At 44.4% G+C, this 23,258-nt stretch overlaps 1 protein-coding gene across 5 annotated transcripts in view; it reads left to right on the plus strand.

Annotated features, from left to right (window-relative positions):
• CACNA2D3 (calcium voltage-gated channel auxiliary subunit alpha2delta 3) overlaps positions 1 to 23,258 on the plus strand; it is an 891,383-nt gene that overhangs the window by 693,202 nt on the left and 174,923 nt on the right. For 4 of the 5 annotated variants that reach the window (XM_027586868.1, XM_027586871.1, XM_035723840.1 and 1 more), the window contains 9 exons: positions 2,821 to 2,892; positions 3,155 to 3,216; positions 4,568 to 4,635; positions 8,628 to 8,673; positions 8,832 to 8,929; positions 11,184 to 11,277; positions 14,221 to 14,316; positions 19,552 to 19,673; positions 22,251 to 22,331. In XM_027586868.1, coding sequence (XP_027442669.1) covers positions 2,821 to 2,892; positions 3,155 to 3,216; positions 4,568 to 4,635; positions 8,628 to 8,673; positions 8,832 to 8,929; positions 11,184 to 11,277; positions 14,221 to 14,316; positions 19,552 to 19,673; positions 22,251 to 22,331 — 739 coding nt within the window. The remainder of the gene's footprint in view (positions 1 to 2,820; positions 2,893 to 3,154; positions 3,217 to 4,567; positions 4,636 to 8,627; positions 8,674 to 8,831; positions 8,930 to 11,183; positions 11,278 to 14,220; positions 14,317 to 19,551; positions 19,674 to 22,250; positions 22,332 to 23,258) is intronic. The other variant, XM_035723841.1, reaches the window with a different exon arrangement.

Here is a 23,258-nt window from a genome sequence, read left to right on the forward strand (position 1 = left end):
CATAGGGTTTGGGGCAAGTTGCTCCCCTTCTCGAACCTCCAATGGAAAAGCAACATTTCTAGACTGTTCTGGTCTCACGGTGTTGTATTCTAACCCCACAGTCTGTTGTAAAGGCACAAAACCCCCTTTCATCCTATGGCAACGAGGACAGAAACCACCTTCCTGTCAGCCCCAGTTTGCAGAACCTAGAGCTTGTAGGAGAGCCTACTGGAAAGTTAAAACCTAAGACTGTTGCATGGTCAAGTTTAAAACCTTTTCTTTCATTAAAAAAAAAAAAATCCAGAAATAACAATACATTATTTTTGTATTCATGCTATACAATTGTTATATTAATGCTTTAAATCTGTCCAAATGCTTTCTCTCCTGATTTGGGAAGCAAAACTAACAGCGTGGGCTTAAGGGGCAGAGAGCCTGTGTGACTATAGGCAGGTTTCTTAACTTTGTGCCTCAGTTTCTCCACTTGTAAAATAGGGTTAAGAATGGTGCCTTATTTTGAGGGTTTTAAAACCTGTGTCTAGCACATCGTAAAAGCTCAATAGGTGGTATCTATCAGTATCATCTGGGCTTTATAAGACCGTTCAACACAGTTACACTGCACCTGATGGGATCCCCGGGGTCTGGGAGTCCTCGATCAGAACACTTCTGATGGAATGAATGAAAAGGAGGAAACGGAGCCACAGAGAATTCACAGAACAGGGGTATGTGTCACCGGTAAGACTTGAGTCTTGACACCCTGGGTTATTTCTCTTTACTGTGGGCTGCCTCTTTTTCAGTCTGTGCCCACCCACAGGGGGTAAAGAGCAGCAGTTTTAACATAGGAATTGGGGGGAGGTCACAAAGTCCATGAATGGTCCATGAGCAGCCCTCATAAGCTATGAAATCTACTAAAATAGGAGACGTCGGAGGGCATCATAGAATAAGATGTATTTCTCATGTGGCTCACAGAGTTTGAAAAATGTTGGTTTAGAGCATGGGCATCTGTGTCAAGCAAACTCAAGCTTGAATCCTGATCCCTTAAGCTGTTGAAGGAGGGCTGGCATTGTAAGGGAGGAGGGCAGTGGTGATGGTGATGGTGATGATGGTGGGGGGCAGCTAACATTTACTGGTTGCTTAGGGTGGATGAGGCACTCTTCTAAATATCGGCTCATCTGCTTCTCACAGCAAGTCTGTGAGATGGATGCTGTCATTAGTTTCATTTTGCAGAGAAGGAAACTGAGGCATAGAGAGAGTAAGTGATTCTTTCATAAGCTCTGGCTGCGCGGAGTCCTTCACTACAGCACCATCCTGCCCCACATGTAGGTGTTCAGTAGGTGTAATCCATTTTCATTAAAACTGAAGAAAAGAGCATGACTGGACTCGTCATCTGAGCATTTGCCTCCAGAAAGCCTCAGTGACCCTGGCCTTGGAGCCGCCCAGCCCCCCAGTGCTGACTTTTTGGTGCTACTGGGAGTTGGGGGCAGGGTGGTACAGACTCACGGAGAAGCTTACCTAATCTCTGACTTGCCTGGGGAATGTGAGAGGGGAAGGTCCCAAATGGCTTTAGGCAGGCACCAGAAAGAGGAAAAATGAAAACCATGTTAAAGATAAATCGAGCCGTTCTTAAAAGTTAGAAAGTAGACTTAATTAGGACCAGCTCTCCCCATCCAAAACCACAAAAGTTAAAATGGGAAAATATTTCCAGAAATGCCCATTATGTGTTGTTAAAAAATATCTAGAGTAAAATATATGTTTTATTTTATACATGCCTCCAGCTAAAAATTATGCTTTTTACTCTCTCTCTCTCTCTCACAGAAGACGGGAATGTGAACCCAAATCTAGACAGCCCCGAATCAAATTTAGTGTGCTTGCTAGCATTGCAGTTTTCTATCAGCCAGATCTTCGCCAAGCTCCTCAAAGGAGAGAAGAGGGGAGAGGATTAAAAAAAAAAAAAAAAAAAAGCCATGGGGCCAAGAAAGAGCCGTTCCCGACAGGCTGTGGCATGTCAGAATTTGCTCCTCTCCCATTCAATGGCATCCCCCTCGTCTCCCATTGCTGCCCGCGACGGCACATCTCTCATCACTGCGTCTGCGGTCCTTCTCTAAACCCACAGAAGGGCCACACATAATTAGAAGAGGTCAGCCAGGGGCGGGGGGAGGGTGCGAGGCTCAGTGTCCCTAGATGGAACTTCTGAAACTCAGATACCAGGTCACCCTGTTCACTGCCTGTCACTGTAAGTGAGACTACTAATTGCTCAGGTTTCTCTGGGAGCATCTGAAGATGCTTCATGCTATAGAAAATGAGTCCCTGTCTTCTAAGTGGTTGGTCTTAAAAAAAAGAAAAGAAAAGAAAAGAAAAGAAAAACCTACTGTGTAGAAAAACAACTTTGACTTATGTTTTGAAAAGTGATTTCTTCATGACAAACTAATACCCTTTCTGAAAATGTAACTTGTCCCCAGAGACATTCTTGCTTCTTGAGTGTTTTCGCACTTGTGCGGGCTCGCTTCTTGGACTCTCGGGCTTCATCCACATCATCGGGGCTGCCCGAGGTTCACATGAGCACCCCAGATGAAAGTTGAAAGTCATTTATTGTCGTTAGCCTCTCTCCTCCGGTACGACAGCAGCTGGATGTTTATTCTTCAGAAGCCCTGTTTCAGGGGCCTGAGTGTAAGATGCTGACTTAGCACCAGAGCGCCCACAATTTGGTGGGGACACAGCCCAGCCCTGTCATACCTCTGCTTTGCACAAACCACCAAATGTGCTCCCAAGCTGGAGGATGCAAGATGTCCAGATGACATGCAACCTGGGGAAGAGCTAATACCAAATTTTCTTTTATCATTTTAGTTAAGAAACGCCATGGTAAACAGGAAGACTGGGAAGTTCTCCATGGAGGTGAAGAAGACAGTGGACAAAGGGGTACATTTTTTCTCAAACATTCTTGCCGCTTAATTTAAAACAAACCATTGTGAAAAATTAGCTTTGAAAGCTCTATCTGGAATAAATATCTTTCGCTGAGATCATTTTTTCTCTTGTCTTTACTTATCTCAAACAAGATTCATGTAGTACTGTTAACCTGATCATAGTGTGTCCATTTATTTTTATTTATTTCTGAAAGCTTCACCTAGCAGACTAACCATGTTTTCTTCTCTCTACGACTTTTTTTTTTTTTTCAATCTAGAAACGGGTTTTGGTGATGACAAATGACTACTATTATACAGACATCAAGGGTACTCCTTTCAGGTAGAGCTGACCATAATACATGGACATTCCATCAGATCCATCAGTTGTGTTTGTACAAAACCTGCTGACGCTCTCAGAGCTCATCATCTGAAGATAACCAAACACCCTGCCGAAAGGCTGGAAAGAGTGAGGAAGGGGCTTTTCCCAGGCTGCTTTTTTTCTGTTTTCCAGAAGGGGGAAGATGGTTCAGGCTCACCTAGGAGAACTCACTCGATTTGTCATGGCTTTGCATCTCATTACCAAGCAAATCAGCTTTGGGGGTTCCAGCTAAGGGTGGAGAGACGAGTTCAGAGGGTTGCCCGGTCCTTAAACCATCTAGCTAACTTGCTGCCCAGTGAGCTCCATTTCACCTTTTATTTCCATGATCAAAAAAACGAGCCTTCGCACGAGGAGGTAGCATATCCATCCCTCCATGTTGTGCTTCTGTTTTAATTTCTCTGAACTGTACTTCTGTGCTTGTCTACCTTGAATCCTGTTATTTCTCTGTAACCGTCCTGGAAAATGGCTTGACCCCATTGCCTGCTTTCAGACACTCATGTGACATTCTAGGGTCCTGCTACAATGACCTTACTTCTGTAAGAAGTCATCCCCTGGGGCTGCTTCACGTTCCTGAAACGGGGCCTCACAGAGCTAAGGAGAGAAAGAATTTACTGACTCCAGATGAATCTGAAAAATAAATTATGGCATTGTGTTGTCATAGACTGCCAGGAATCATGAATCTGATGCCATTTGGAAGCAGAGCAATCGAGGGGACACATGACCGCTAAGCGGGTTTGCCAAATGAAGAGACTGTGTTTTCAAAATATATTCTCTTCCTTTAGAAGGGAGCTTAAATCAAGCCTGGGAGAGGGGGGAGCATCTATTAGACTAGGGAGAGGGTCAGGCCCAGAAGTCCACAACATAATAACGTGGCTCCACACTTGTGTAGTGGACGTTTTCATTTTCGTCCTTGAGAGGAGAGTCATTTTCCCTAGCCGTAAACTCTAAGGTCTGGAAAGACCCATGTGTGGCTGAATGGAGGGCAGGTGTGCGTCAGGTAGTGGTGAAGAACAGGGCGCAGGGCTCTCGAGAGGGCCTCCGAGAGTAGGGTGAGCAGTTTGCCATGCCTCTGAAAATGCTCACGAGCAGCCCATGGCTGCCATGCTTCTGGTCAGAAATTGCTTTGAAGCAGCTGATTGAACCTAAGAAAAACCAATACCAACGATAACCAGTGGGGTTTTGAAAGTAAACTTGGAAAAATTGTCTACAGAACATGAAATGGAAATGTGAACATGGAAAATAAAAAGTGAACCCACAAGTCTATTCCAGTCGATGCCACGGGTTTCAAGGTCTGCTTTGTTTCTCTGCACAGCTTAGGTGTGGCGCTCTCCAGAGGTCACGGGAAATACTTCTTCCGAGGGAATGTAACCATTGAAGAAGGTAAGATGCTCTCTTGACATGTCTTATCCTTCAGTCTTGGGCATTTCACTCAACTAACTGTCCACTTGGCATGAGCTTGCCTTCCAAATGGTGGGACCCCCAACTCATGGTGGCCTTTCTTATGATTTCATTTCTTTCTATTGTGCTTTAATCCACAAAACTGTTGAGCCAACTCAGAGGATCATCCACCAACTATATTCTTCCCATACATAAAAATCACTACCAAGAAAAATACAAAGTAGTGTAAAAATTCAAGCCCAGGGGAACTACAATGAAAACAAAGGTATGCAAGCCAGTTTCCTACACGGTTGAGCCACAAATCTTGTTTGTGCTTCAAGCAGTTCAAGTCCAAGGGGAAATATGATCATTTAGATGATATACATAGGTCAGAAGGAATAAGGAGCATTTTGAGATTCCCAAATCCTCTTGTCTTCATAAAGCTCAGGCACACTTAAACTCCCAGCAAATGGTAGCCATTGTTACAGCACTTTAACCTTTAAAACCACTGTCATATGTGCACCATCCTTTACCACGAGCCAGTAACTCAGTACCTCAGAGAAGGAGCCTTCCCCAGTATCACCAGCTGACAGGGAGGGGTGAAGCTGACCTCCGAAAGTCTCCACTCCCCCAAGTGGTCCCAGGAAGTCACTCATCCAATCTGGATGTTAGATTTTGCATCTCCACCAAGAAGGAGCAGGACCACACCAGTGCTCTTTCTGAGTGTCCCCAGATAGTATGGCCAAGAGCAGGAAGGTCCGTTATGAGCCAGTTTTAATTAGTTAGAGCTGGTTACAAGTGCATGTGGTGAACTTCCAGAAACTGGACCACCTAGGGGCTCACCCTGATGACGTAGTGGAGAACGAAGAGATTGACGGTCCCTGAGATGCCAAGTTCCACAGCCAGCTTCCTGGGGTACTGCCAACTAGTGTGCATTGTTTTACAGGTGTTAGTATTTGTCTCCCAAATAATCGTAAGGTCTTAAGGACAAGGAAGGAGATTGAAAGGTTTCATTGTGCCCACTGATCAATCATGTGGTATCTCTTCCCAGAGACCAGGAAGAGGGAGCAGGCAGCTTTGTGACTTGGGCAAGACATTCCACAAGATGTGTTCTCAGAAATCTTTTTTTTTTTAACTTCTAGAATTTTCTGGATGAATGAGCCATGTGTAGCTCATATGAGCCATGTGTAGCTCTGTAGATATCACTGTCCATGAAGACAGAAAATTCATGTCTGAGCTATTTGAGGTCAAGCTGAGGAAACAGCTCATGGTCAGAACAATAGAAAGAGAGATTCTTGGTGGATTATTGGCCTCTCATGTGTCCATTCCCTTAGCCAATCCTCAATACATAGGCCTGCCTCTTTTCTTTCTGTTTCTGTCTCTGTCTCTGTCTCTCTCTCTCACACACACACACACACACACACAAACACAGAGTTGTTCTGCATTGTCTTTTGGGTCATTTCTTCAGTCATGTCTTTTCCCTGTGTGTTCCATAGCTGTTAGGCTGAGAGGTCACAGAGAGAATTTCAGAACTAACTGCAATCACCACGTTAGAAATTAGTTTGAATCCCAGCAAGAGGAAGAGTCTCTGGTTATTCATACAAATGAGGTCAGATCTTCCTCTCTCTGTCGGTCCTCTGTCAATAAGAGGGCTTACAATCCTGCCAGCTTTGAGTTGCTGAGCCTGAGAAAGCTGCTTCCCCTTGGACTAACTAGTAGACGTTCCTGTCATCATAAGGGCCATGGCACGATCATTGTTCTGCTCTGTTCTGGGAGAAGGTAGCTTTCCTGGGGATGGCAACTGTACTTCTGTAGGATCCTCTGTAAGGAAAGCTGCCCCACAGAATGTGGGAATTTTCAACATGTTTCGCCGTTGTCATCTATTACAAAGATGGTCAACAGGTAGACATTGCTCACAATGTAAGGAGTTTCTACTAAGGCTGAAGTTTCTACTTGCTGAAATTGTTTCTCTTCTGAATCTCCTTGACACTTTGTATCATACATATATATATGTCATATATATAGTGGTATATATGTGTGTGTGTGTGTGTGTGTGTGTGTATATATGTATACCATTACAGATATATAAATATATATATACATATATATATAAAGAGAAAGAGAGAGAGAGGGCACAATAGTTATTCAATAAATTAGAGGTAATGTCATTATAGTCTGCATTATTTGCATATATAATCTGCATAGATGTGGTTGTGCCAGGAGGACTAAAATCAGAGGTGAGAGACTTAGAGAACAATTCAATTTCCTCGGTGCCCTGGGAACTCAGAGAGGAAATGATCAGAAAGATCTCCCCTCTAGGGATTCATCTACAGGGCCTATGAAACAGAGCCAGACAGGGCTTTGTGGATGAGAACAGACACTAGAGAAATTGATAGAGTTGACATAATTAACCCAATATTCCAGGAAGGTGAGACCCCACCTCAGGGTCTTTGCATTGATTATTCCTTCTGCAGAGCACTCTCTCTCAGTTATCTACATGGCTTTGTCTCTCACCTCCTTCAGGTCTTTGCTTAAAAGTCATTTTCTCGGGGAAGCCTTCCCTGACTACACTACTTAAAATTGAAACTCTTTCGCCTTTATTTCCCATCATAGCCCTCATCACTAACTGCTTTATTTCCCATCTCTGGCTTGGCTCTTTCCCATCATAGCCCTCATCACTAACTGATATGCTATGTATTTTAATTTTATTTGTTTATCTCTTCCCACCACTAGAAAACAAATACCATGAAGGCAGTGATTTTGTTTTGTTCACAGCTATATTATCAGGGCCTAGAATAGTATCCAGCACACAGCTGATGCCAGGAAGGAAGGGAGCAGGCAGGGAGGAAGGGAAGAAAGGATGGATGGAGGCATGCGGAGATGGCTCCATAGATTATCCTGGAGACTCATCACTGTCCCACTTAACCCTCTCATGGATCCATGAGTTAGGCTCTATCATCCACATCTCCTGACTAATAGAGCTTAAAGAGTTGAAATGACACCCCCAAAACCATTCTACCAGTGGGTGTTGGAGCCAGGAAATGACACTTGGGTCCCACATGATGATATTCTATCTAATATATTCCCTACTTTCTATAAAATCAGGCAAGAGTGTGCAATATTAGGTCTAGTATTTTGCTATTCATTTTATACATTTGTATTTGAGGAGAAAACTGGCATCCAGAGTGCAGTACAGTACTGTTGGCTATTTGGGAAACTCTGACCCCTCAAACAGGCTATAAGCGTCATCTGAGTTCCTGAGGTCATCACTCAGAAGTGTGTGTCAGCCTTCAAAGTGAGCTCGCATCAAGATACAATGAAAGAGAGTGATTTCCCGGAGTTAGAGGGGTCTAGAGCATTCTGCTAAAAACTCTCCAGTTCCCTGCAAACCCCAGTTGTCCCAGATACCTTTGTGGACTGATGGCTTGTTCTTACTTAGGATCCCATAACAACTAGCAGTGTTTGCTGGTCAAAACCAGTTGAGTATTGGCAATTTCATATCATTCAACCTATCTTTTTGCCCTCACAACTACCCAGCAGTTAGGGACTATGATTATTCCTGTTTTTCACGTGAAGAAACTGACATTTGGAAAAGCAAAGTAACCTGCTAACATCACGCCCGAGTTAAGTGGCCCAGCCCAGCTCCCTGAACAAGCTGTGCGGGGCTCCAGCATCAGTGTTTCCACCATGATACTAAGCTCATCTCCAGGACTCACTGGTGTATTGTTTGTCTCCATGGAGTTCAGGCTTTCCTGGGATACTCAACTGGGAAGCCACCAGTGGTGGCCGAGGGAGATGGAGGTGGGGAGAGGGTTCTGCATCATTTTCTTTGTTCAGAGTCCCCCCTTCAGAGGCAGATGTCATTGGGGTTGATGCCTACCCTTCATCATTCAATGGCCCTGCCCTCAAACATTTGAAGCACATGAGAGGATGAGGGGTACCAGCGCCCCACGCAGGTGGTCCTTACTCATTAACCCCTTCTCCTTGACCTCCAGGTCTGCATGACTTAGAGCACCCTGATGTGTCCTTGGCAGATGAATGGTAAGAATTAAACCATCCTTCATCAGCATGGGTATCTGTTGCTCTCTTTGATTTCGAGTCCTCTGTACTCCCTTCCAACCTCTCCCAGTTCAAAGGCAAAGGAAGGTGATGCCACAAATCCTCACATGTTCTTGTTTTGGCCCCTCTCATGGTCTTAGGTCCTACTGCAACACTGACCTACACCCGGAGCACCGTCATCTGTCGCAGCTAGAAGCTATTAAGCTCTACCTCAAAGGCAAAGAACCTCTGCTCCAATGTGAGTGGGCTTTCAACCTGTCCTGTCTGGGTATGCGACTGTGGTTGGGGGGGGAGGGGAGTCGCAAAACCACACTTCCCCTCAGCTTTCAGAGGAAGCTTGGCTTTCGGCAGAGATGATCAGTCCCATCAGATCCAGCCAAATGTCTGCTTCCTGTAGGAACAGGAGGAAGAGCGCGGGCCACTGAAAGTCACGCAGAACCCCCAATCGCCGTCTAACCCTTCACATTGGATTTGTCTCCCTACCGGACCATTTAAGTCAAGCACCTGAGTAGCACGGAAATGTTATCGCTGGGCAGGGACTGTGAATATCTGCTCCCTTATTTTACAAATGAGAGACAAGGGCAGGAAATAGGACTTGTCTCATCTCAGGCCATACTCTAGGTCTGGTTCTCTCCAGAGTGGGATCATCACTGTGACGTGTTGCTTCATGTCATATGCATGCTATTGCTTGTCTTCTTACCACAGGCCCTTGAGGGAGCTCACTGGGTCAGGAATGGTCTGTGGTGGGGGCGGGGGGCAGGGAGAGAGCAATGGGCCTGATGCTGACCAAGCGCATGAGCAGTCCCTGGACGGGCATCTGAGTTCCAGTAGCTAGTCTGGCAGGGAGAGATTCGCCACCAGTGAGCACAGCAGCTGCCCCTCCCCCAGCAGGGACCACTTACTCAGTGATGTGAACAGTCCTTTACATGTATTATTTCATAGAATTCCCACAGCAGCCCTGTGAGAGATGTAAGGAGGTTCAGCTGGCTTCTAAACTCCATCTCCACAGAACAGATTGACTTTTTGGCACAGATTCTAGTAGAGAAAAGATCAGATGGACATCACATAAGCCTTACTTTTCATTTCCTTTGGCTGAATGGCATATTCAAAAAACAAAGGTATAGAGATAATATAAAAAATTTACATGTACCATCCTGCTTTATCAAATCTTAATATTTTGCTATTTTTCCTTCAAGTACTTTTTAAGGAATGAAACGTTATACATAATGTTGAAGCCCCTGAGTCCCTCTGTACAGTTCCATTTACCTCCCAAAGAGAATCACCCCCACCTCGAATTGGTTCCTTACCTCCCATGGATCCATATTACTACTCTCCCTATATAGGTATCTGTAAATAGGATGTACCATTATTTTCATCATTTTGTATATTAACATTTATATATGGTATACTATATATATTTTCTATAGTACAAAATATGTATTGCTCTACAACTTCTGTTTCATTCATTACATTTTGAGATTTATGTGTGTTGATCATTTACCTCTAAAGCATTTATTTGAATTACTATACAGTATCCCACTACATAACTCTATCTCAAGTGTATCCATTGCCTTTCGGATGATGAGTTGTTTTCAGTGTTTGCTTTTACAGCAAAGTGTCACTGCCTTGTGGGCCACCAGCCAAGGGGAGGAGGCGATAATTAGTTGGCCCCTCTGCAGAGCAATTGGAGGGCTCTGAGATGCCTCTGCTGAACTCATGATATCCCCCTGACTCCTTAGCATCTTCTCCAGAGCGCCAGCAAGAGTCCTTTTGGATAGGAACAGATTCCCCACTTTAAATTGGAAAAAAAAAAAAAAAAACCCACAAAAAACAAAAACCTTTTATTTATTTATTTGAGGGAGAAAGAGAGTGAGCGAGCGAGTGAGAGCACAAGCTGGGGGGAGAGGGAGAAGCAGACTCCCTGCTGAGCAGGGAGCCCCATGTGGGACTCGATCCCAGGACCCTGGGATCATGACCTGAGTTGAAGGCAGATGCTCGATCTACTGGGCCACCCAGGCGCCCCAACAAAAACCTTCTAAATGGAAGGAATCACAAAACAGAAGTTCCAAGACTGTTTAGTTATCACATCCCTTCCTCTTCTTGTTACAAATGATGCGGAGCAGGGCCCTGAAAAATTGCAGATTGTGATAAGAGGACAGAAATGAGGGCGAATCGAGCAAATTTCTAAGACATGCTGGTCTGTGGCACCAACTGCTAGATGAGAAGAGAAAGCAGAAAACTGAAGAGGGACACACACAAGCCTCTCCATGTATCATCATCTCACTCGAACACTTTGGGGGCCCCCCTGTTGCTGGCCTATCCGGTGTCAGAACTGTTCCATATTTTCAGCTGGTGGGAGGTAAATGCATAAAGCACTACACCGTGGGAGAAAGTAGCCTGCAGTCACTATGGAGTGAGCGAGGGGAGCGCCCCTTGTGCCCCCACTGGGACCCCAGCCACAGCCACCTTCTCAAGTCTGCCCCTCCCAATAGGTGATAAAGAATTGATACAAGAGGTCCTATTTGATGCCGTGGTGAGCGCTCCCATTGAAGCCTATTGGACCAGTCTCGCCCTCAACAAATCCGAGTAAGTGTTTGCACGTGTCCCCCTTTCATGGTCATTTCCCCACAAGCCGTCCGAAATATGGTTATGGTTTAAAGAACTAAACTGTTTTAGGAGCTTGGTGTTAAAGTGCTTTAATTTTCCCCAAAGCTCCAAACCACAAGAGCTCGAGCAGATTAGCGGCTCGGGCTTGGGTGGCAAGCTCCTGGGTTTGACATATAATTTGAGTTTTAGCGTTACATGAAATTTGGTGTGCTGAGATGGGGGGTGCTTCCGAGGGAGGGGGAGGCAGAAGGAGCGCTTAGCTTCTTGCCCTGCCATGGCTCCCTCGGCTTCACAGTCTGGAGGGGACTTGGGATCTGGGCCAGGCTGGGTTTTAAGTAGGACGGGGAAGGGAGAGCTCTGTTTCATGAGGGTGTCAGGATATAACCCTGTGGTTTTACTTCTGAAGCAGAGGATGCAAGGAGAGGGGGCTGGGCAATGGTCATTGTTGTCAAAGTTTTCAGCAGCTTGTTAATATTATTTTACTAACTTAAGTAGGTTATTAAAGATTAAAAATAGGAAGTGAAAACATTCCTTTCTCCTTATACCTTCACGTCACACATTATTTAGCTCTCTCCTTTTCTGTTCTTTATTAGCTCCATTCCTTCCCTCCCCTTCCCTTTTGTATATTCTCTTCCATCCTATCTATCATTCATTCTGTTCTCATTTTCATTCATTCATTCACTCATCGGATACTGATTGAGTGTCTGTTACATGCTAGGCACTAGACTAGATGTTGGTGAAATGGAGCTAACTCAATCAAACATAGACCTTGCCATCATGGTATCTGTGGTGTGTAGTATGACAGATTATTAAGGATTGTGATAACTACTTTGAAAGAAGTGTAAGGACATGTAGAGTGTGACAAGACCTAGAGTGGAGGTGGAAGACAGAAGGTTTTTCTGGGCAGAAACTAGTTCAAGTGTTAGGGAGCATTCTAAGGAAAATGGAACAACATGTGCAAAGGTCCTGAGGTACAACAGTGTTTGACACATTTGAGGAATTTAAAGAAGGCCAGCAGAACTGAAATATAGAAGGTAGACTGGAATATGTTGGGAGATGAGGCTGTAGAGGGGCCAGATGGCTCAGGCCCTTGGGAGTCAGGTGAGGAACCCTGGATTCTATACTATGAGTTTTATAAAGTCATTGAACGATTTTAAGAAGGACGTTTTAAGGTTTTAAGAAGGATATGATCATATTTGCATTGTTAAACAATATCCCTCTACTGTGAAGAATAGAGTTTAATGGCATAAGAAAAATAATAAAGTCTCCTAGAGCATTCCAGGGGATTTGCCACTTGGACCAAGGTGGTGGCACAGGGAGGAAAGATCTTCTGGTGGCATGCTTCAGAAGTGGGACCTCCCACCCCCACCCCCACCCCCATCCCTGGATTTGATGATGGGTCTGCTCAGTGATGGGAGGAAGGCTGAGCTCTCAAGGATCATTTACAACACAAATACCTGTATAGATAGTGGTGCCATTTCCTAGGACAGGAGACAATGAAAGAAGACCAGGTTTGGGATGTCTGGGCACGTCCAGAGTTCTCTTCTAGACATTTTAAGCTCAAGTCTCCCAAGTGGAGATGTAAGGTAGGCAGTTTAATCCAGGAGTCTGGAACCCCAAAGAGAGATTTACCATTCTCATTATACTTGGGGGTGTCCTTGGACTGCTTACATTCATGATTCTTATTCCCTGGGAACGCTAGGGAAGAGTCAAAACCTTTCCTGAAATTGCATTCTCTGGTGGATGTGGAAATGTTTCTTTTAAGCTCTCATGAAACTCAAAATCCTGTGCAAAGATTGCTGATTCACTCCTAACACATGCTAAAGATTTCCAAAATGGTAGCTTGCTTTGTAGTCCACATCTGTAACTGATTGGGCAGCCTGGCTTTCCAATTTGGGTAGGCTGCAAGCAGAAACAAATGCATAGTGCTGGTTTTTATTCACCCCTTAAATACTTAAAGGTAGTATTGGCCACTTTGACTACCATCGAAGATCAAGTAACCAAATTATCTTATATTGAAGATGACATGGATAGTGCTTCGAATCAAATTGCTACTAGCATTTAGGGAAGGGAAGCAAATTCAAGAAACAGTATTCTCTTCATACTTTTATTGTAGAATGAAATTATGTATTTGTGGAGAAAGACCATTTGCTTTTTTGTGAAGAGGTAGGCATTGTGAATATCCTGAACATGCCCAAACATATAAAATTTACCTTGAAAGTTGAAGAAAATACCTGTAGTGAATTTTAATATAAGTTTTCTTTGCTGAGGCCATTCTTAGGGGTCCTGTGCCTGGTATACTGCAGGGCCATTTGAAGAAACCATTTTTTTACTCATCTCTTTGGGGATAGTGGTAAGAATAAGGCCTATACTCTGGTAGAAGTTACAAGATGGTGACTTCAAATGGTGTAGAGTTCAGGTCCTAGACATTTCTAGATTGTAGGACCCTGCAGATTTGGTTCAGTGGCTCAGTTGCAGTTGTCACTAATGACAGATTCCACTAATAAGAATGGATTTGTTAGGTCAATGCAAAAAGCTGCCTCTAAAGATTTTCTGCCTCTCCTTAAAGTCATTCCCATCCCAGCCTACTGTCCTGAGTTTGCACCCAGAAGCCTGAGATAAGCTGTGTTTATTTAGCATGGGGGTGCGTTCTCTCATGGTGCTTTGGAGTTCTTGGAACTCAATGGAGTTCTTAGTTTTTCTTGTAAGAATTACCACAGAACTTTCCTAAGGGGTGAGTTTGCTTTCTGTGCTTGGGGCCTCCCTGCATCTGTGTATGTCTATGCGTTTCTGTAATTTCTTTTAAAACTTCAGGTTTCAAAACTGCTATTTCATAAAACATTCTGTGAGTCTTCAAATGCAAAAGCCATTATCTGCTTACTGTCTGGAAGCATCCCCCTGTTGTCTGCTGCTGTGTTTCAGGAATTCTGACAAGGGCGTGGAGGTTGCCTTCCTCGGCACCCGTACTGGCCTCTCGAGGATCAACCTGTTTGTTGGGGCTGAGCAGCTCACCAATCAGTAAGTAGGAAGGCTCCTCTGCAGGGGCCCCGGGAGCCCCTGAAATGGGAAATTCAAAGGGCTGCTTGAGTTTCTTGATTCTACGACTGGTAGAAACAAAATTCAGGCCACCCCAGGCCGGCTGACATTGTTCCCCTCCGTTCTACCACGGGGGGCCCCAGCGTGTGTGTTCACCTGCCTGTTGGCCTTTCCACAACCCTTTGTTCTTCACGCTTGCTGGCTTCTGTCCACCGTCCTGGAGTCCTCTCCCGGGCTGGTGACTCATTGCAGAATCTGGCGATGGTGCGGCTGCGGGGAGGGGGAGCAGCCAGAGGAGGGCTCCTGACAAATGGCTCCAGGGCATCCAGCTGCTCTGCAGAGGAATTCCTGCCTGTCCAGGAATCAGTGTTTCAAGTCTGTTGTTTATTTGTTTGTGTATGCTTTCCTAAACCTCGGTGCCTCTGCGCTGAGCCTGAGGGCCTGCAGAGCCCCACGCCCAGGAGCGGGCAGTCTGGTGGTACTTGGGTTGGACAACGTTTCCTTGTGCTTCCAAAGAGACCCAGATGCACAGTGGGCAGGGCGTCGCCGAGTCCAGTACCCAGATGCCCTTGAAACCACTGCTCAGCCTCTGTGTCTTCATCAAGCAATAGGGTCTTACTGCTTCAAACTGGTGTTGGAGCAGAGCTGGAGGGAGCCTGGGAAGTCTTTTCTGACCCCGTTAATGTTTCTCAGTTTGGGTTTTTTGTTGTTGTTGTTTCCTCTCAAGCAAGAGGCATTTTTAGGCCAGGGATAAATCTAGTCCGAGATTCAGAAAGCTTGCCAAGTATGTGTGGGAGGGTTCAGACATTACCGTAGGACCTCACACACCCTGACCTGTAGATACCTGGGGGTGAATAACCAAGCCACAGGCTGGCCACCAATCTGAAAGGGGTTGGCCCCACGGAGACCCAAGAAGGAGATGCTCCTGTCCCAGCAAACCCTGTTCAGCAGTGCTCTTGCCTCTTAGCTGAGGCCCCGACTCCCACCAGAGGATATTATAAAACCAAGTCTAGTAAATGGCATGTCAGTAGATTTTTAGATGGTTTGTGACCTGGCTTTCAATTCCCACTCAAAGACTCTTTCTCAGCATCTCAGATTTGTCATTTAGGAAGTTAGCTACAGTTGTGACTTGATTTTTTCCAAGCCCTCTTTAGCCTTTTAGCCCAGCCCAAATGCTTTTGAGAGGGCAAGTTCCTAGAAAGACTAGAAGTGTCGAGATACACATCACCTTCTCCTTTTGGGACCTAGAGAGACAGAAGGGGACACAGAAACTGACTCTCTCATGTTCAAGAGAAAGGCTGTTGTTTGTCTTGAGATTAAAACAGATAAACCCAGAAGAATAACCACAACAACAAAACAAACAGTGCACCTTGCTAGTGTGTCCTGTAGGTCACACTCAGGACTGCTGCTCAGAGCACCTGGCTCAGCCCACTGGTTTGCCTCTGAGAAATGGCAGGGGTGTTCTTGTGAGGATCAGAAAAACTATGGATGCAAAACCACACTGAGAATCTAAAAATATCTGTTAAGTACAGGTTAGCTCTGCTCCCTATTACACTACTGTGACCCAGAATGAGTAGTCATTGGGTATCCAGATGGATGAGATAATTCTTCTGTCTTCAAGAAACTCATAACATGGATTCATATGGAGGCATATTGTACCTCTCTACATTCATATATATTCATATAGAGGCACATAGAATTGAGTTCTGCTGTCTTAGAGTCTTGTATCTTTCTACCCCTTCAAACAAATGGCATTTTTTAAAGATTTATTTATTTATTTGAGAGAGAGAGTGCCAGCGTTGGGGAGGGGGAGAAGACGGGCACCGGGAGAGGGAGAGAGAGAATCTCAAGCAGACTCCCTCCTGAGCACAGAGCCCGACTAGGGACTCAGTCTCACAACCCTGAGATCATAACCTGAGTCAAAATTGAGCGTTGGACACTTAACCAACTGTGCCACCCAAATGGGCAAATACATTTGTTAAGACCCAACTATTCAGATATACTCTTAGCCAGGGCTAGAAAGCTTTTAGATTTTCTGTGTTTTCAAAGAAGGCATACAAGGAAGAGTGCAAAGTGCCGGGGAAAGGACTAGAGAATATGAAGTCCCACCCCATGTACTAGTATCAGTCTCCTACACTGTGGTTCGATCTCCCATCTCTATCACCTGATTTTAGAAGCACATTGATTCTAGTTCATGGCCTTTGTACCTGCCAGTGTCAGCAGTGAATCTTGCGCCTTCAGCCTGGCCTCTTGGAGCATGTGTAGCAGACATATAGGAGAGGTGATATCGGCCTCTGTGGGGGTGATTCTGCTCCCCTCAGAGTTCTAAGTCTAAGAGATGGCTGCCTCATACCTTCCATGTGAACCATAGAGAACAGAAGAAGCTCCTGAGCTCTAAGAATCCCATACACTTGTTGGAGCCATTTTCACTTTATAATGGGGCTCAGAGACTCACTGACTGACCCAAGTACCTCACCCAAGGTCATTCAACTGTGCTTAAAACCTAGACCTGTCTCACACAACACCACAACAGCCCCTGGTATCCAGAAGTAGGCTTTCATCTTCCCCAGAAAGATCTGTCTTCCTGAACAACATTTTCAGAAGTTCTGTAGAATCAGCTCTCTCTTTCTGCTTGCTTCTGAATCACCACTTGGTAGTTGTCAGGAACCCACAAGGTTTCCTGGCAACCAGACCCTCTGCTATTAACACCACAGCCAATGGAGATCAAGCACTGCAGGCTCCTGCTTGCCGTCCTGGGTGCCAGCACCGTCTGGTCTGGGCAGCAAGCACTGGGCACTCAGTTATGCAGCATTCCAAGCCGATCACCTGCCGTCCTCAAATGTCCCCATCAGTCTAAGCTAATTATCCCACCTTCCGGGCCTGGAAGAGGCACCGTTAACTGCTGAATGAGAAGGGTGCTTCCTCCCTGTGGTTATATGCATCCCACCACTGAACAGGACCATCTCAAGTGAAAATGCATGGTTGTGCCATCATGCGGTGTGGAAGGCAGCTGTCCCTTCCACCTAGGGCTAGGTAGCAGTCTCCACACACCTCTCTCCAAGTCAGGTTTACGAAGAATCTCATGTCTAAAGAAAAAAAAAATACAAAAGGTCACATTTCAGTATTTGTGAGTCCTATGGATTTTAGGATCAGGAAATATTACCACTGAATAGATTAGTGCCAGGAGGAGTTTGTCTATAACATCAAGCCTGGGACTTCCTTCGCCCTGCACTCTGAATAACGCAGAAGTCTGTGCACCGTCTCAGCCCCGCTCATGACTCCACAGTTGGCCTTTTGAATGACAGCAGAGAATCTTTACATGGGAACGTGGCCCTATGGATGAGAAAATCTGAAAGAATTAAGAAATCCTATTTAGAAAAGATATAGCAGACTGCTTTGAATACTTGAGGAGCTCTTATCAGAACATGAGATTTGATTTGTCATGTGATCATTAAGCATACGATGAGTGCCTGATGAGTGCCAGGCCCTGGAAATGTCAAGAAAAATAAGGTCTCTGCCCTTAGAGAGGAATTAGGACATAGTAGTATAAGTTAAAAGGAGACATATTTCCATGCTAAGAACTTTAAGGGTGGTCTCCAACGGAATGGGTTTCTTCTAGGAGTGAGCTTTGCATCTTAGGAAGGGATCAAGGGATCACTGGTTGGCCAAACCCTAAAACTACAAATTTCTTTCCTGAATTAGAAGCCAATTCAAGTAGTTTCAAAGAACCAACTAATTGTAACTTAGCATAAAAATTCAACCATGCTATAACAATGTAGAATATTTGAATATTTCTCTCCATCATCTGTGTGATCCAATTCCACACTGCAAACTGCTAGACAGAAAATGATGCCATTTCCAGTTCAATGAGTGGCCTTTTCCCTGCATACACAATGTCCCTGATTGCTCTCCCTTCCTGCAAGCTCTCTGCAGACTGTCAACTAGCCAGGCAGTCACTTCCTCCCGTGAGTCCTACTGTATCAGCCAAGATGAGGCCACTTGGGTACTAGAGAGTAAACATGACTCTTTGGAGTTAAGTGAACCAGCAAACACTCATTGGAACTTCAGGATGTGTAAGGCTCTGTGGTGGCAACCAGAATGGGAATGAAAGCTTCTTTCCTCATAGACCTCAGGACGCTTGGGATGGGGACATGACATAGTGCGGATGAGGCCAAGGAAGAAGGCTGTGTGACAGACCAGGGCTGTGGGCCCCAGCATGGGGCAGGGGCTTGCTCAGGTCTCTGTGCATTTGTGTGGTAGGTGGGATGTGATTTTGAAAGGAAGAGATGGGGAGGAGAGTGCATGTAGTCTTCAGGGTAGAGAAAGCACTGTGGGCAGTGGGTGGGAGGCTGGGCAGGGTGAGGGATTTACAGAGGAGGCCAGAGCCGTCCTGTTGTCTGGAGAATAGGTCGGGGAGGAAGGAAGGGAGCAAAGGTCTCTACATGGCCAACTGCTACCTCTGTTACACTTTTTCTAAGAAGAGTAAAAATCTACTTAAGAAGTTGGTCTTCCCAAGGATATGTGATCATGTGTGAATTGTAAGGCAAGACAGAGCTTTCTGACTTCCTTTGTCTTCAGATATGATTTCTGGAGGCTTTGTTTGTTTGCTTGCTTCAGATGGTAAGATAATCAGTTCACTAGATATACTAGAAAAGATCGTTTCCCCCACTGGGAGTCTCACTGCTGGAGTTCTACAAGGTATTTGAGTAATCTGGGGTGCATGGTGTTATACAGGTTCTCTCTGCACTGGGAAAGGCAGGTTGGGATTCTGGAAGCCAATACCATTTTTACCCAACAAAGCAGTTGGGACACACTGGCATCTGGCTTTTCCTTGCTGAGTGGTGCCAGGATCCTCCCCCTCCTCCCCCTCCTCCCTCTTCCCCCCCCTTTCCTCCTCCTCCCCCTTCCCCTCCGTCTCTTCCAGTTTTATTGAGAAATAATTGGCATACACCACTGTAAAATTTCAGATGTACAGCATGATGGTTTGGGTTACGTATATGGTGAAATGATTACAATGGGTTGACTTAGCATCTCTCATCTCAAATAGATACAATAAAAAGAACAGGAGAAAAATCCTCCTCATGACGAGAACTCTTAGGAGTTCTGCTGGCCATTTGTATGCATTTTTTGGAAAACTGTCTATTCAGGCACATTGTTCATTTTTAAATTGGATTATCTGTGGCTTTTTGACATGTTCTTATTCCTTTCCATTTCAAGGGACTTCCTGAAAGCTGGAGACAAGGAGAATATTTTTAATGCAGACCATTTCCCTCTCTGGTACCGAAGAGCTGCTGAGCAGATTCCTGGGAGTTTTGTCTACTCCATCCCATTCAGCACAGGTGGGTGTCCTTGTTGGAGGTGGGAGTCCATCTGTCTGGTCCTGCTGACCCAGGCATTGCATGCAGTGTGTAGGGGAGCTGTCTGAATGCTGGAGCGAGACAGGTTCTGTCTTGAGAGCCAGGGCTGAATATTGGCCTAGCAGTGAACCATCCACCTGTTCCATAAGTATAATGGCCCCAAGTAAAATGAAAGTTTTGCTTAACTAAAGTGTGCAAAGAGCATTTCGGGAAGCAGAACTGGTATTTTTTACTGTGTGGAATTTGAATACAAACTTCTCAGTAGATTTTTTTTTTAATGTTGTCATGGCCCCACTTAGAGAAAATTCAGGCAGGCATAACATCCTTTGCCAGAACCTTCAGTGAGTCACACTGTTTTGGAGGCCCACAATTCCCCTATCAGAAACTAAATTGACTCAAATCCACATGTAGGGAGTGAAGGCTAAGATATTGTGTAGCCTTGTGCTCTCCTGACAGAGGGTTACAGTGACCAAGGAAAAGCACGTAGCCGGTGATTTTTCTAGTCCTAAGATTTTATGTTATAAAAAAAATTAAGGTTACCTCCCTCCAAAAAAGAACTGAACACCATCTTATTTCAACTAGGTTTAGAAACAAAACAAACTGAAAATAGTTTTTAATTGCCCTTGGCTTTTTCTTGTTTCACATAGCTGATACTTTTTGGTGCCCATTTTATGTAAGACTCTGACTATGCATTGTAGGAACTTCAGAGGTGAATAAGACCTAGTTTTATAAGCTTGGGTCACTTTGGACAGTTCAAACTATACTCATGTTTTATCTTAGAGCCTCTCAACTTAGTCTTTTGCAAGCATTCCTAAATCAACCCTAATAGAGGTTCTCTGGTGCTTAGTGTCAAAGCCCCCTCCCTGATTCTTAGCATTACTCATTTCCATGAATGAAGACATCTTCAGAAAGAGCACTTTCAAAATTTGTAGAAGACATGTTGACAAGAGTTGTCTAAAAGTTAGGTGAATGGACTCATTAGGAAGAGGGTCATTAATGAAGCTATTCAAGGAAAGGCCAAATGTTATTGTAGAAATTCCCTGAGCAGATGGAATTTTAGAGGAGATTATCACTTAATTTCTTTTCAAGACTGAGATTCTTTGTACCCACGCCCACACACATATGTGTTCTCATGTACGAATGTCCAGGTGACTAAAGCTCTCTCTTTATGTTTGTTTGTATGACATTTTATAGCCCAAAATATCAACTGAGAGACAGTGAACTTTCTCATTCTGCTGCAAACCTATCTATGTCTTCTTTTATCATGCAATGTCACGATACTTTCTTGATCTTCTAAGAAAAAAATTAGAACTTAGCTTGCTGAATTTGGACTGGAAACATCAAGTTATCCTTTTCTGACAGGATGGATTTCGCTCCAAGCTGGACAGGGAAAGGAGAAATAAGAGTTGTGAGCGATCAGCCCTTGTGTAGGTTTGCTTTGTTACTCTTCACCATTTTCCCTACAGAGACTTATGTCTGAGAAAAACAAAGTCTGGTTAATTGAGACTGGTGTAGAATTGGTTTTTGGCAAGTGGGGTTTTCATTGAACTTTCAGTGAAATCCTATAATGAAAAAGAATTTATCTTGTTCATGGTAAAGTTAAGGATGAATTAACATCTTAGGAGATTTTATTCTCCGTTTGGATTTGGAGAAGATGTTAAACATCACCAAGTTCAAGTGTTGTGGTGGGGCTCTCTCTCATTTTTTCTACTGTGTACTGATTACCTGTACCCATTGGAAAAGAAACTGGTTTTTATTACTGCTTAGACTTGAGCCAGGAGAAAATTCTCAATTACTTCGATCATAAGTGTATTCAGATTCAAGTCTGCCTTCTCCCTGTTTCCCAATTTGATTGGATTCCATTCCTTGAAACCGTTTATAAGGCAAGCACCGTACTAACAATTATTAACCAAGGGGGTTTGAAATTTCTGCTCAGTGTCTTTTAATTCATGGGTATTGGAATCATTGTTAGTAATTGAAAATCTCTTAGTGGTAATGCCATATTGTTACCACATTAATAAGAGTTTGGAGTGAGGATTGCATTCCAAGTCTATCCCTGATTGGAATGGTTTTGCTAAGAAAAACTGGGCTTGAAACTAGAATTTTATAAGTCGGTAAAGTCATAACCAACAAATCAGAGCTGAAATTCCCAAAATGTAAAACAATTTCAAAACCTTGTCTCACGTAGTTCTTCATGGCTGTATTCAGAGAGGCAATGTAAATATGATCACTGATACGAGCAAACACTGTAATTAGTAACCACAAATCATAAAAAGATGGATTCCCTCCAATGGTGCTCAATAATTTTGATGTGAAGAGGCTGGACACCCCCCCAACCCAGTGTGGTGGTCAGAACTCAGTGCACTAATTCCTTCAACTGAAAGGACTATCTACAAAGAACCCATGGCCTCGCAGAATTGGCCTACTCTGGGTTCTGGGAACCAAGCACCAGCACCATCTGCTGAGTTGGTGACTGTAGGCCAATATGATTATTCTCTTAACCTGTGCATGTAACTCTTTCTATTTCTATTTTTGTTGTGATGGTTTCTCTTCTTTCAGGAATAGTCAACAAAAGCAACGTGGTGACAGCGAGTACCTCCATCCAGCTCCTGGATGAACGGAAATCTCCTGTGGTGGCAGGTAAAGGATGGATTTTAATCAATTAATATACATAAGCATGGCATCCATTTCATCTGGCCAATCAACTACTTCTATGCAGCGTGTTTGTTCTTCACAGAGTAAGTTTTGGAAGGAAACAAAAATTAAAAATTACTTCTTCCTTAGCTTGGTGTCATCCTCACCAGTTCAAGATTCTGACAGCTGGCTGTGTTGAATGTAACGACAGAACTCTTTCCCAGTACTCTTCTTCTTAAACTCTGAGCCAGTAAGAAACTGTTGGTACATGCAGAGGAGAATTTCTTGAACATAAGAAGCATGCTCATTTAAAGTAAGCTCTAGATCTCCCACCACTGCATCACTGGGATAACAGGGGGCATTCTAGGGAAGTGTGGGTTTATTTTAGGCACACGCAAGCTGAAATGTACCTTCTCTGGAGAGCCTGAGATTTTTACCCCTCTCATCCTGCTGAGGAATTAGAGTTAGATGTATCTGCAGGTGCCAGGTTTGGGACTAGGAGAAAGCCAAAACATTTCACAATGGAGAGTCTTGAATTGTCAAAGAAATCCTGTCTTTGGCTTTTGCCATCTTTTTCACTCTCAAGAGTGGCAATAGGTGTCTGTGGTGGCTGGGGGCTTTCATTGCTGGTATTTTGGCCTAAAGGGTCTGAAACTGCCACAAGTGTTCCTTGGAGGACAGCTGCTGACAAAAATGGAGTCTATAAGTCTGTCTGGCACATCGTCTATTTCTGATATTGTTGGAGCCATTGGTTGATGGGTGGACAAGACCCTCCAAGCACCATCCTGATACTGGCTAGATTTACCAAAGGGAGTTGTTCTGTTTCTGGGCAGCCTCCCTCAGTAAGTTGTACTGTAGGTGGACATTGAACATCAACTACTGTGTCTTCACACACTGTGAATATTTGTGGGAAGGAATTCAAATGGAGCAGAC

The sequence above is a fragment of the Zalophus californianus genome, chromosome 1 (genome assembly GCF_009762305.2).
Source record: "Zalophus californianus isolate mZalCal1 chromosome 1, mZalCal1.pri.v2, whole genome shotgun sequence".
In the NCBI taxonomy this organism is placed as follows: domain Eukaryota; kingdom Metazoa; phylum Chordata; class Mammalia; order Carnivora; family Otariidae; genus Zalophus; species Zalophus californianus.